At 41.1% G+C, this 13198-nt stretch overlaps 1 protein-coding gene across 6 annotated transcripts in view; it reads right to left on the minus strand.

The window, feature by feature from the left end:
- The window catches only part of dicer1 (dicer 1, ribonuclease type III), a 177709-nt gene that overhangs the window by 91857 nt on the left and 72654 nt on the right, over positions 1–13198 (minus strand). For all 6 annotated transcript variants that reach the window (XM_063045322.1, XM_063045309.1, XM_063045294.1 and 3 more), the window contains 3 exons: positions 7927–8087; positions 6731–6902; positions 2422–2894 (listed from right to left, as the gene is read on the minus strand). In XM_063045322.1, coding sequence (XP_062901392.1) covers positions 2422–2894; positions 6731–6902; positions 7927–8087 — 806 coding nt within the window. The remainder of the gene's footprint in view (positions 1–2421; positions 2895–6730; positions 6903–7926; positions 8088–13198) is intronic.

The following is a 13198-nucleotide window of genomic DNA, read 5'->3' on the forward strand; positions in this document are numbered from 1 at the left end:
AATGAAGATAGACTTCATGGATCGTTCAGAAATCTGATGGCTGAGGGAAAGCAGCTGTTCCTAAAATGTTGACCTTGTCTTCAGGCTCCTGTATTTCCTCCTTGATGGTGTGAGAAGTGGGCATGTCCCGGACAGTGAGGGTCCTTAATGAAGGACACGGTCTTCTTGTGACACTGCCTCTCGAAGATATCATTGATGGTGGGAGGGTTGCGTTCATGATGGAACTGGCTGCTCTTCCCTATCAGGCTGTGATATACCACTCAATGTTTTCCACTGTACATTTATAGAAATTTGCAAATGTTTGGTGACACACTTAAGTGTCCTCAAACTCCGAATGAAGTTAAGCCTTTAGTGTGTCTTCTTGGTGATTGCATCAATGTTTTGCTGTCACCCTGGAACCTGAAGCTGCTCATTCCATCAGTGACTCCTCGAGTACTGGCACACATCCTCCCAACTTCCCCTTCTTGAAGTCCACAATCAATTCCTTGGTCTTGCTGACACTGAGAGTGAGATTATTGCTGCAACACCACTCACTTAGCAATCTATCTCATCCTGTATGTCTTCTCATTGCCACCTGAGATTCTGCCAACTATAGTAATGCCATGTGCAAATTTTCAGATGATGTTTGAGCTATGCCTCACCACAGAATCAGTGCAGACCAGGGATTTCCAACCTTTTTGTAATGACATGGAGCCTTACCATTAACAGAGGGGTCATGGACACTGTTGGGAACTCCGAGAGCAACGGGCTAAGCTCATATCCTCTATTGATTGGGACAGGTCATTACTGATCCGCTCTGACTGTGGTTTCCCAATAAAGTTAAGGATTCAGCTGCAGAGTGAGGTGTAGTGGCCCAGGTTTTGAAGCATTTTATTAGTACTGAGTGGATGATACGTTGAATGCCGAGCTGTAATTGATAAACAGCATCCTGACACATATTTTGCTGTTGTCTATATACTGTCAAGTGCAGATCCAGTGAGATTGTATCTGCTATAGACCAGCTGTGGTGATAGGCAAATTGCAGTGGGTTCAGGTACTTGCTTAGGCAGATGTTAACCTTAGCCATGACCAACCTATCAAACCTCTTCATCACAGTAGATATGATAGTTATTGAGGCAGTTCACCTTCACTTCTTGGGTACTGGTATAAATTTTGCTCTTTTGAAGTAGGTGGGAACATTTAAGTACAGCAGTAAGAGACTGAAGGTGTCCCTGAACACCCACCAGTTAGTTGGCACAGGTTTTCAGTACCCTACAATTGGGGCCTGACGCCTTGCGAGGGTTTCCCCTCATGAAGGATGTTCAAATATAGAACAAGATTGTTACTATTACAGTTTCTCCAGCAGCTTGCTGTTGCTGGATACAAAAAATGCACAAATGCCCTGCCTTTCAAATCTACTGTTGTGATAACATGGGAAATAGAACAAAATTAGGGAGCAACAGAATGTTGAGATTGGAATCCCAGCTTCAAAGTTCAAAGTAACATTATTAAAGTATATATACGTTACCATATACTACCTTGAGATTCATTTTCGTGCAAGCATTTATAGAAAAAGGTACAACACAATTTTACAAAAAACAATACATAAACAAATACCGACAAAAAAGCAATGCATAAAAGACCATCTGTGTAAATAAAAAAGTACTGAGAACATGAGTTGTACAGGTTGTAAAAAGTCTGAAATATAAAGGGTTGGAAGTGAGTTGGTACGTTGTAGAATCAGCTCAGAGCGGTGGTGATCGAACTTATCTGCACTGGTTCAGGAGGGGCTGATAGTTGTACAATAATAATTTTTTTCAATTAAAGAACAGTACAAGGACCTACTGTATTTCCCAGAGTCAATATCCTGTACTCCACAGCACTAAGCCAGGGTTGAGTGGTCCATGCTACCAGGATCGAATGGTTCATGCTGCTAATGACAGTACACTGCGACATCCAAAGGCACACTGAAGTCACTGGATATAGTCCACGCCATGCGCAACATGTATCTGAAGTCATCTTTTGGTGATGTGGAAACATTTAGAAATACAGCACAAATTTAGCAGCTACTTGAATGAACTGAAGCTAATGGAGATTTGTGTGGTGACACCTGCAGCACATCCTTGGGTGTGTGGCTGTTAACACAAATGATGTATTTAATTGTAAATTTCAATGTACACGCAATAAATCTGACTGAATCATTTCGGGTGGGTGATCTGTGGAATTTTGGGATGGATCAATGAATTCAGGATGGAACTAAGGGACTGAATGTTCCAGCTCAACCACACTTGGCAAGTAAAATCTATGGCGAAGTTTTGTACTGTTAGTCATTTTACTCTTGTCTAATAAAATCACAGCGACTCTTCCCAAATGTTATTTCTAGTTCACTCTTGCTATTCAGAATGCAACAGGCTGTCCACAAGATTTTCAACATGCTCTTACCTGTTTAGTACAACTGCTGTATAACGTCTCTCAACAAAAATAATCCCACAAAGTATATTGGTGAAAGGGGATGGAAAGTTAGTGTCAGTCTTCTCTTTCTCCTCTATTTCTTCATCCTCATCTTCATCTTCTGAATCACTCCATGACACATAATTGTCTTGGTTTCTGTTGTTGTACCATTCAACACTTTCAAACTGCTGCCGCTCAAAAGGTTTGTACTCATGCAAGATTTCCAACAGTTTGCTGACTTTTGGGGTCACATATTTCAGATCGAGAGCAGCAGGTGAAAAGTGTTCTTCACAGAGTGCATGAATTTTCCTTAAAAGAGTATCTGTAAACAAAAGGAACTTCCTGTTCAACTCCTCCTGTTCGTGCTTTATGTATTTCTGGAGTTCCCTCACCATCATACCAGCTACTTTATCGGCACACCAAGGTCCCAGAACGGTTAAAACTGCGCGGCAATCTACTAGTACCTATAGTGAACACAGAAACATAATTATTCATTGTGAAAACTGACAGATTCATTATTTCCTAAACTCTACAAAATAATTCAATTGTATTCATGTTGTACAAATTGTGACGTATGGGCCACATACAGACTGCTGGGTGTTTCTTTCTAGTCTGCCCAGAAGCTTACCAGGCACAAGGGTTGACTAATTGTCTCAAGTTTCTCCCATTGGAACTGCAAGTGTTCAAAATGTTTATTTATCTGAAAATAACAAGTCAACAATCATCTCACTTCCCAGCACCCACAAATTGCTGTCATCGAGGGCACTGATGAAATTATTGAATCTATGTGTGGATCTGCAGAAAGATGACTCAAGCTGATACTGAAATATCAACAGCAGATGGAACTTTCCCTTGTAGATGAACGGATCATGTAGAAACTGCTGCTGGTGATTAGACAAGGCGATGTTATGGTATCATCTGTTCTGTTGGCTATACTTTATTCCATGAGACTGGAAGCAAATTCTTCAGCAGATGGGGAGGGCTGAGGCATGCATAAGCGATGTGTGAGGATTTCACAAGCAATACAGTCATAATTACTTTACCGAAACTCAGAATACAGAATCCCTTAAACCTGTTCACTAAGGGGATGTAAAGTCAACACCCCAAGCCAATACATTAAGGATGTCTGTTCAACATTCTTGATCAATTTTCTTTGTCGACTTGACATAATGCATCAAAGTTAAGGCAAGGGTGATTGAATGGCCACTGAGGAAGTGTAAGGGGAAATAGGGTGGGATGTAAAATCAAACTAACTGAATGGCACAGTAAACAACAGGAATTCTGCAGATGCTGGAAATTCAAGCAACACACATCAAAGTTGCTGGTGAACGCAGCAGGTCAGGCAGCATCTGTAGGAAGAGGTGCAGTCGACGTTTCAGGCCGAGGCCCTTCGTCAGGACTGAATGGCACAGTGCTGGTTCCCATAGTACTATATTGACTAAATGGTTACTATACAATGAAGTTAAGAGCTTCCAATTTGTTCGGACCTCAAAATAGTCCTGGGAGATAACATTACAAATTAATCACAAAGCATTAATGTTTCATTTTTTAATAATTTTATAAGTTTGATTTAATTAAATAACATGTAAATTTGAAAGGCAGTTTATAATTTAAAGTAAACATTAAAATAAAAAAATACCATAGATAATGGAAATCTGAAACAAAAACTAAAAACGTTCAAAGGTTCATTTATTATCAAAATATACAACTCTGAAATTCTTCTCCAGATAGCCACGAAACCCAGAAAGAATGGCAGCACGATCATCAACTCCCAAATCCACCCCCACCGCACACAAAAAAACAAGAAAAATCAGACAAAAAACAGTCTTTAAAAAAAACCTACAGAACTGGAAAAAAGTCCATAGTCCAAGTCCATACCCAAAATGCAGAAAACCTGGGTAATATTCTCCAGACACAGTGGCAGCAGAGCAATCAAAAGGCAGTGTCCCCTCTCTGGCAGCAGAGTGAACCCACCAGAGATCAAAAGGCAGTCTCCCCTCTCCGGCAGCAGAGTGATTCCACCAGAGATCAAAAGGCAGTGTCCCCTCTCCGGCAGCAGAGTGATCCCACCAGAGATCAAAAGGCAGTCTCCCCTCTCCAGCAGTGCAATCCCACCAGAGATCAAAAGGCAGTCTCCCCTCTCCAGCAGCAGAGTGATCCCACCAGAGATCAAAAGGCAGTCTCCCCTCTCCGGCAGCAGAGCGATCCCACCGGAGATCAAAAGGCAGTCTCCCCTCTCCGGCAGCAGAGCGATCCCACCGGAGATCAAAAGGCAGTGTCCCCTCTCCGGCAGCAGAGTGATCCCACCAGAGATCAAAAGGCAGTCTCCCCTCTCCGGCAGCAGAGTGATCCCACCAGAGATCAAAAGGCAGTCTCCCCTCTCTGGCAGCAGAGCGATCCCACCAGAGATCAAAAGGCAGTCTCCCCTCTCCAGCAGCAGAGCGATCCCACCGGAGATCAAAAGGCAGTGTCCCCTCTCCGGCAGCAGAGTGATCCCACCAGAGATCAAAAGGCAGTCTCCCCTCTCCGGCAGCAGAGCGATCCCACCAGAGATCAAAAGGCAGTCTCCCCTCTCTGGCAGCAGAGTGAACCCACCAGCGATCAAAAAGCAGTCTCCCCTCTCCGGCAGCAGAGTGATCCCACCAGAGATCAAAAGGCAGTCTCCCCTCTCCGGCAGCAGAGTGATCCCACCAGAGATCAAAAGGCAGTCTCCCCTCTCCGGCAGCAGAGCGATCCCACCAGAGATCAAAAGGCAGTCTCCCCTCTCTGGCAGCAGAGTGATCCCACCAGAGATCAAAAGGCAGACAGCCAGCACTTACCTTTGGCATTCACATCAATGTTTCAGTCTCACTCGTCACTTTAATCAGTGAACAATGGAAGCTTTAATTGGTGAAATAGAGTCATACACTGACTTGTGCCTATCCTGCAGCCTTCTTGTCATGAGGTTCGCATACACTGCTCATCTCCCAGAATCCTCCTGGAGACTGCAGAGCACTGAAAAACCCAAATGATCTCCAAACCGCAAATCACATGCTCCAATAGCTCCAGAATCACATTCAAGATGAAAAGCAGATGTAAAAGACATAAAAGAAGTGTAATATATGGTTTCATGGTCTATCTAGAAGATGTTGATCTTGGGAGCGTTGTACGCAGGCGCCACCTTGACCGAAAATGCTGAAAATACTGACAATACTTAACAGGTCATCTGTAATTATTTGCATTTCAATAGATGCTGTTTCATCTGTTAGATATTTCCATCAGCTTTTTTAAAAACCAGTATCCCAAATAGAACAAAATTCAAACTTGAGAGTATCAAGACTGATACAAGATTTAAAAGTGTTCTGAAGTTATGCTGGCAAATCACTTGTACCAAGATCTAAGGAACTGTGCAGGCTTTGGCTGTAATCTAAACAGAAGCTGTGATATTAATAATATTATCGAGGCGAGAAGACTGCAAGAAGCAGGGCACTGTCTACGCCACCCCGAGCTACCTGCCAGCCTAGTCATCATATGGGAGCCCAAGCATGGGAGGATGAACCCTGGGCGCCCTCCCAAGACTATGGTCAACATGCTCCTAGAAGACAGCAACGCAGCTAATGTAGATGAACTGAACACACTGATGAGAGAGAGGGAGAAGTGGAGAGTCTGTCATCGTGTCCGACACTGGCCCCCTAGGCCTGAGTCGACGTAGTAGTAGTAATAATATTGTATACTCACATAAATGACAAAAAGTCAATATCCAGCTAATATGGTTAAAATATTTTGCACACTTACTGGATCTCAGAAGAAATTTGGGCATTCCCTATAAAAAGCTGGGCATCACTAAAGCACACAAGTTAAACTTTGAAAAACAAAAAGGGATTGCTAAAGTTAAGATAAATTTCATTCAGCTTGTTAAGGAGAGGCTTCCCAGGATATTATACTCACCTTAATTGCTAACAATGTTAATAACAATTGTGGAATGCAGAAGTAACAGCTCACACAACACTAATTCAGGACACAAAATAATGGTCTAGTTTGCATTCAGTTCTTCTGCCACCAACATTAACAAGGATAATGCTTTTTAAATCAATGACACGAATTATTTTCCCAATGAAATATCATGACTTCACCTTCAAATATGAACACTGTTTTCAGTGACTGTGCCTTTAATCCATTGGAAGTGATTTCAAACCAATACATCACTGGAATCAGCTAGGCTTCACTCAACATAGTTGTGAAAGAAATGATGTCTGAAAACTTGCCAGTGACAAATTAGCAAAACTGCAAAAATGGGTAATAGAAAAAGTAGAAAACATACCTGCTTAGGGACTGAAGTTGGGCCTCGATCATCACAGTGTGCAGATACATTATTGAAGTCATTAATAAAATTAAGTGCTTCATCCAATTCTTTCAAAAGCTTTTTGTATAATCCACTTTTATCTTCATATGGGCCACAATCGAGCACAACTTCATGAGGCTGAGAAGAATACCTATAGCCAGAAGAGGAAGAGAAAATATGAAGCATAAATGAAGTAAATAAAGGGGTTCAGCATGTTACAGTAGATAAGGCAGGGAGAATAGCCAACAAATGCTGGCCCTGCCAGCAGAACCCTTATCCTGGAGAAGTGAAATACAAAATGGTAAATTAATGGCAGAAACGTAACAACTGGAATCTAATGAGGCCAACTGTAAAGAAAGAACAGAAAAGCAAAGCTATTTCAATTGTGCCAGAGTAATGAATGGTGACATGCAGAGTTGAGTGTCTTCATACAAGAAACAGATAGCAATAACAACAAGAGCTGGAAACTTTTAGTATATTTTACATAATTCTCTTTTGGGTGCTTTTTCTTATTGTTATGAATTACATATTGGATTTGTTTGTTTCACACTGTATAAATCTCCATTTTGTTGTTGGTTTTTTCCCTGTAGTTTTATTGTAGAAATGCATTTTAAAAATTTTTTAAAAAGAGACTTTTAATATATCAGGTAGCATCTATGGAGAAAGAAACAAAGTTAGTATTTTAAGTCAATAGCCAACTAACTGTACTTAGGACAAAACAAATGTGAACAGATTACTGAACCATGTTCATAATCAGGTTGAAGTTTAGGTCAGGACTAATCCTACCTCTCAAAAGCAAATAATTCTGCTATCAGAACATGAAGGGCAACAAAATAGCATTGTAGGTAAATCTGGATTTGATCCTGACCTCCAGTACTGTCCGAGTGAAGTTTTGCACATTCTCTTAGGACTATGCAGATTTTTTTTCTGGGTGCTCTTGCTCTCTCCACATCTCAAACTCTTCCTAATTGGTTGTCAATTGGTTACCAAGTTATCCCTAGGGTTAGTGCACTGCAGAAGCATCTGGGGGAAGTTGCTGTGCGTGTAAGAGGTGGTTTACCAGAAATAAGTAGAGGGATCAGATTGATGGAATTGTTCTGAGAGCTAGCCTTCGATGTTATTATAAACATTCAATGATATGAAAAAGATGAAAATATGAAGAGTTTACAACTTACTTGTCCAACACCACCAGGTCAGTGGCAGTTTCTGCACTGCTCCTGAGAATCTTTTCCAGCTTCAGGATCTTCTCCTCCAACTCAGAAGGATCACATTTTCCATTTAAAATGGAGGCAGTTAGTCCCAAGATACGAGGGCATGAGAGACTTTCTTCACACATCTAAAGATAAAACTAGAATGATCCTCTCAAAAAGAAAAATACCAGACTAGATATTTGTTTAATTATCAAATGCAGAAGACAATCACCAGCTGTGAAGTTAAAAGTAATTGTGGGGAAAAACAATATGCTTGGGCCCTTATTCAAAAAGATACTATCATGTGCCAAGAGACATATACAGGACTTGGTTGTTGCACATCTGGCCAGCAGCATACCAGGCAAAGAAAGATAACTGGTTCAAGATGCTGAAAGATAAGGGAGAATGCACCCTCAGAAAGGAACCCTATGTACATTAAAATTTCTCAGGTATGCAGCCTACACCAACGTTTTCCTTTAGTTATTTTCAGAAGATTATATGCTTTCCTATCCCAACAATAAACTTCAATTTCTGTTGAACACGTTTTTTCAGAATTATATTTTACAAAATGGAGTACAATAATAATAATAATAATAATCTGATCATTCCAGCTCACCAGCTTTTCTTGTGCACTGGGTCAGGCTCAAGGTGGTTATTTACTATCCCACAATTCCAATCATATTTAAACTGCTCAATCTGACAATACTCCTATTCTGTAAATAAATTAAGGAAGCTATAGCAATTATAAGCTTAACATTTCTACAGCAAGTCACATGAATTCCAAAATTAGATTACAAATGAGGTTTAAATAAATGTACTTTAACAATGCGAAAGTTTTATGGTAGGGTATTTTTGGAATTACTTAATTTTTGATGCCAGCTGTGACTCAATGGGTAGCACCCTCATTAAGTCTATGAGCTCTGGTTTCACGTTTTACCTCAATAACTTCAGCACAAAAAACTCAGGCTGATGTTATGCACAGTACTAAGACAATGCTATAGTGTCAGAAGTACTTGCATTCACTGAAATTTTAAATATCAAGAGGGCCTAATTTGAATGTGCAATATCTTGAGACGATTGACGGAGTGCATGTGGAGAGGACATTTCTTCTTGAGAGAATCTAGAATTAGAGGGTTACTGTTCAAAAATAAGTCACCCAGGTTCTGAGATTCTGGATCTTTGGAATACTTGCCCTCAAAGCATAGTGGGAGTCTTTGAGTACATGTAAAACAGAGGTAGAACGATTCACGAACCTGTTAATTGGTAGAGCAGCTAAGTGCCAAAGTGGTCTACTCCCAATTCATATGTTTGTATGTACTTGTAGGTGGGGCATTAAACCTCACAAAAAGATAGCCTTGCCTGCCCTTATAGGTGGCCACAGAAGCTCCTATGGCACTATTTCAAAGAGCACAGGAGTTTTCCTTCATTCTCAGACTAATATTTATTCCACTATAAATGTAACTGTGGCATGGTAGTGTAGTGATTAGTGTAACGCTATTAAAGCACCAACTGTAGGACCAAGGATTTAATTCCCACTGCTGTCAGCAAGGTTCTCCCTGTGACCGCAGGGGTTTTCTTTGGATGCTCAGGTTTCCTCCCACATTTCAAAGAGTATATTTAGGCTGAGTGAGTTGTGGGCATTCTATGTTGGCACTGGAAGCTTGGTGACACTTTCAGGCTGTCCAGCACATTCCTTGCTGATTTGATTTGACACAAACAAAACATTTCACTGTATGTTTCGATGTACTTGAGACAAATAAAGCTAACTTCCTCTTTAGCAACTTTGCTCCCTTTGGGGATGCTATGTAAATAGATACTAGATTGCAAAACCACTTCATTGTCTATAAAGCTCTTTGGGATATTTGGGATGAAACCAAGGAAGGTTTAAAACCATTAAATCTTTCTACTTTTGAAACCAGGTAGGTTAATATTGCAAAGACAAGTAATATAACGCAATCACACTGATGCCAACTTTTACAAAGTAATAAGAAGTTAAAACAACATGTCTTGTGTGTCAAAACCGCAACATTTAGCAATTTTACAGATGACAGCAGTTAAGAGTGGCAAACTGTTTTAAGCATGCGCCTCCAAATTGGCAATAAACTTCCCAAAAATTATCTTGTATGCCATGGTAATTTTGAGCAGAGATGATCATCGATTAATGAATTAGCAACAATAATTATGGACTTAAAAGAAAAAGGAAGAGTCCTGTTATTTACTTACACGTATTCATTGTTTTACTATTAATAAAAGTACAGGTGTCCCCTGCTTTTCGAACGCTCGCTTTACGACACCTCGCTGTTACGAAAGACCTACAATTTGTTACCTGTTTTCGCTAACAGAAGGTGTTTTCACTGTTACAAAAGAAGGCAGCGCGTGCCCTGAGCAGCCAAGCTCCTCCCCTGGAACTGCATTCTAGCTGGCATTGCTTAAACACGTGCCTGTGAGCACCTGTGCTTTATGTCAATTTATTTTGAGCATCTGTTAGTAAGGTGAGTTCTGAGCTATCAGAAAAGCCTAAAAGAACTCGTAAGGGTGTTACACTTAGCTTAAAACGAGACATAAATAAGCGTTTTGATCGTGGTGAATGAAGTAAGGACAAAGTGAGTTTGGCTTGTGGAAGTTGATGAAGATGATGTTGAAGAGGTTTTGGCATCCCATGACCAAGAACTAATAGATGAAGAACTGATACAATTGGAAGAGGAAAGGATAACAATCGAGACCAAATGCAGTAGCGAATGGACCGAAAGTGAAATCGTCCAGGAACTGAACGTGAAGCAACTGCGTGAGATTTTCGTTGCAATTGACAACACTGCAATGATTGCAGCAAAGTACAACTTTAATTTTGAAAGGGTACGTAGGTTTAGGGCATATTTGCAGGATGGTTTGAGGGCTTACAAAGAACTGTATGATAGAAAAATGCGCGAGGCTAAGCAGTCAAGCATACTGTCATTTTTCAAGCCTTCCACATCAGCCACAGCAGACGAACCTCGACCTTTGACATCGAGGCAGGGAGACACAGAAGATGACCTGCCTGCCCTGATGGAAATGACACCCCAGTTTCCCACTACACCAACTTCCGACGACTCAGCCTAACACACCATCATCAGTGTGCTCACTGTCTTCCCGATTCCAGTAAGTGATACTACACTGTACATACATTATTTCTACTTTACATAGGCTGTGTATTTTTATGTGTTATTTGGTATGATTTGGCAGCTTCATAGCTTAAAAGTTACTGAAGAGAGTGATCCTGCCGAGAGCACTTGTGCCGAGTGTTTCTGCCGAGAGTGCTTGCGTGAGATTTTCGTTGCGCTAGACAGTGCTCCAATGATTGCAGAGAAGTATTTCTACTTTATATAGGCCGTGTATTTATCATATCATTCCCGCTTTTACTATATGCTACTGTTATTTCAGGTTTTATGTGTTATTTGACATGAGTTTGTAGGTTATTTTTTGGGTCTGGGAACACTTAAAAATTTTTCCCATATTAATAAATGGTAATTGCTTCTTCACTTTACGACATTCCAGCTTACAAACCGTTTCATAGGAATGCTCTACCTTCAGATAGCAGGGGAAACCTGTACTAGAGACATTGAAAAAAGTCAAGCATTTCAGAAAAGTGTTGGAAAATTAATAGCAGATTCCAGATAATTGGGCCATCGGTTAATTGGGGCAACAATTTATTTGAGACATGATGCAGCTAAATAAGGATAGGAAACTATTGCCAAACAGTTTCTAACTAGCATCACTCGCATGGCCATTAGACGCTACACGGTGCTTAAAGTGAACAATTTTTAAAATTGTGTCAGCTGTATATGTTTGTGTTCAATTTTTGTCACCAGTAGTTGATGAGAAATATGCAGTAAGAAAATTTGGAACAGTTTTGCTCACCAGTTTCAGTACTTCAACAATATAGGAATTATGAAGTATTTGGAAGTATCTACAACCTTCCTGAATATTACAATGAAAAAGAAGAATTAGATGATGCAATCATGAACAGCGTTGTATGAAGGCAGTCCATTATCTGTAATGTACTTGTGCTAATTTTGTTAATTTAGTCAATATAACCAAGGGGTGGTAATAGGGACAAGTTCCCACTACCTATTAAATGTTCCCAAAGGTGGGTGTCTCAAATAGCCTCTGACAACCAAGTCCAGTTCCTGGCCTTCACGCCTGGTTTAGCTACTAAGTCCAGCAGAACCTTTTCTATTGACAAAAGAAGGGGCAAAGGCGGGTCACTGGCACCTTAAAACCAGTCGCTTCAGGCAGATGGGACTTGTCAGCCATGGTTGGCAGCTCATCTAGAAGGAAAACTCTGATCTCAACCAACCCCTGCTTTGCAGCTATATCCACTCACAGGGAAGGCTTCACGAGTGAACCCCGAGGGAAAAATCTGGAGATGGAGTCCCTAAGACAGTCCAACATTGAGTTCAATGCTGACTGGTAACTCCTGCGATGCTGCTGGTAACAAACTGAATCGGTCTCTGCCTTTCCTTTACGTTCATCAGATGTGAGGAGAGGGGGAGCTTGCTACATGGGCAACAGCTCGCTCTCTGTATTGTACTGGCCAGGTTTGTATATCTAGACAGCTAAGACCACAATATTCATGGTCAACTCTGACTGACAGAGGCCCTCAGCTGTCAGTCAAAAGAACACAGAAGAATTAGGGAGAGTCAACATGGCTTTGTGTGTGGTAGGTCATGTTTGACCAATCTATTGGAGTTTTTCGAGGATGTTACCAGGAAAGTGGATGAAGGGAAGGCAGTGGATATTGTCTACATGGACTTCCGTAAGGCCTTTGACAAGGTCCCGCATGGGAGGTTAGTTAGGAAAATTCAGTCGCTAGGTATACATGGAGAGGTGGTAAATTGGATTAGACATTGGCTCGATGGAAGAAGCCAGAGAGTGGTGGTAGAGAATTGCTTCTCTGAGTGGAGGCCTGTAACTAGTGGTGTGCCACAGGGATCAGTGCTGGGTCCATTGTTATTTGTCATCTACATCAATGATCTGGATGATAATGTGGTAAATTGGATCAGCAAGTTTGCTGATGATACAAAGATTGGAGGTGTAGTAGACAGTGAGGAAGGTTTTCAGAGCCTGCAGAGAGACTTGGACCAGCTGGAAAAATGGGCTAAAAAATGGCAGATGGAGTTTAATACTGACAAGTGTGAGATATTGCATGTTGGAAGGACAAACCAACGTAGAACATACAGGGTTAATGGTAAGGCACTGAGGAGCGCAGTGGAACAGAGGG

This window comes from Mobula hypostoma, chromosome 1 (genome assembly GCF_963921235.1).
Source record: "Mobula hypostoma chromosome 1, sMobHyp1.1, whole genome shotgun sequence".
NCBI lineage: Eukaryota > Metazoa > Chordata > Chondrichthyes > Myliobatiformes > Myliobatidae > Mobula > Mobula hypostoma.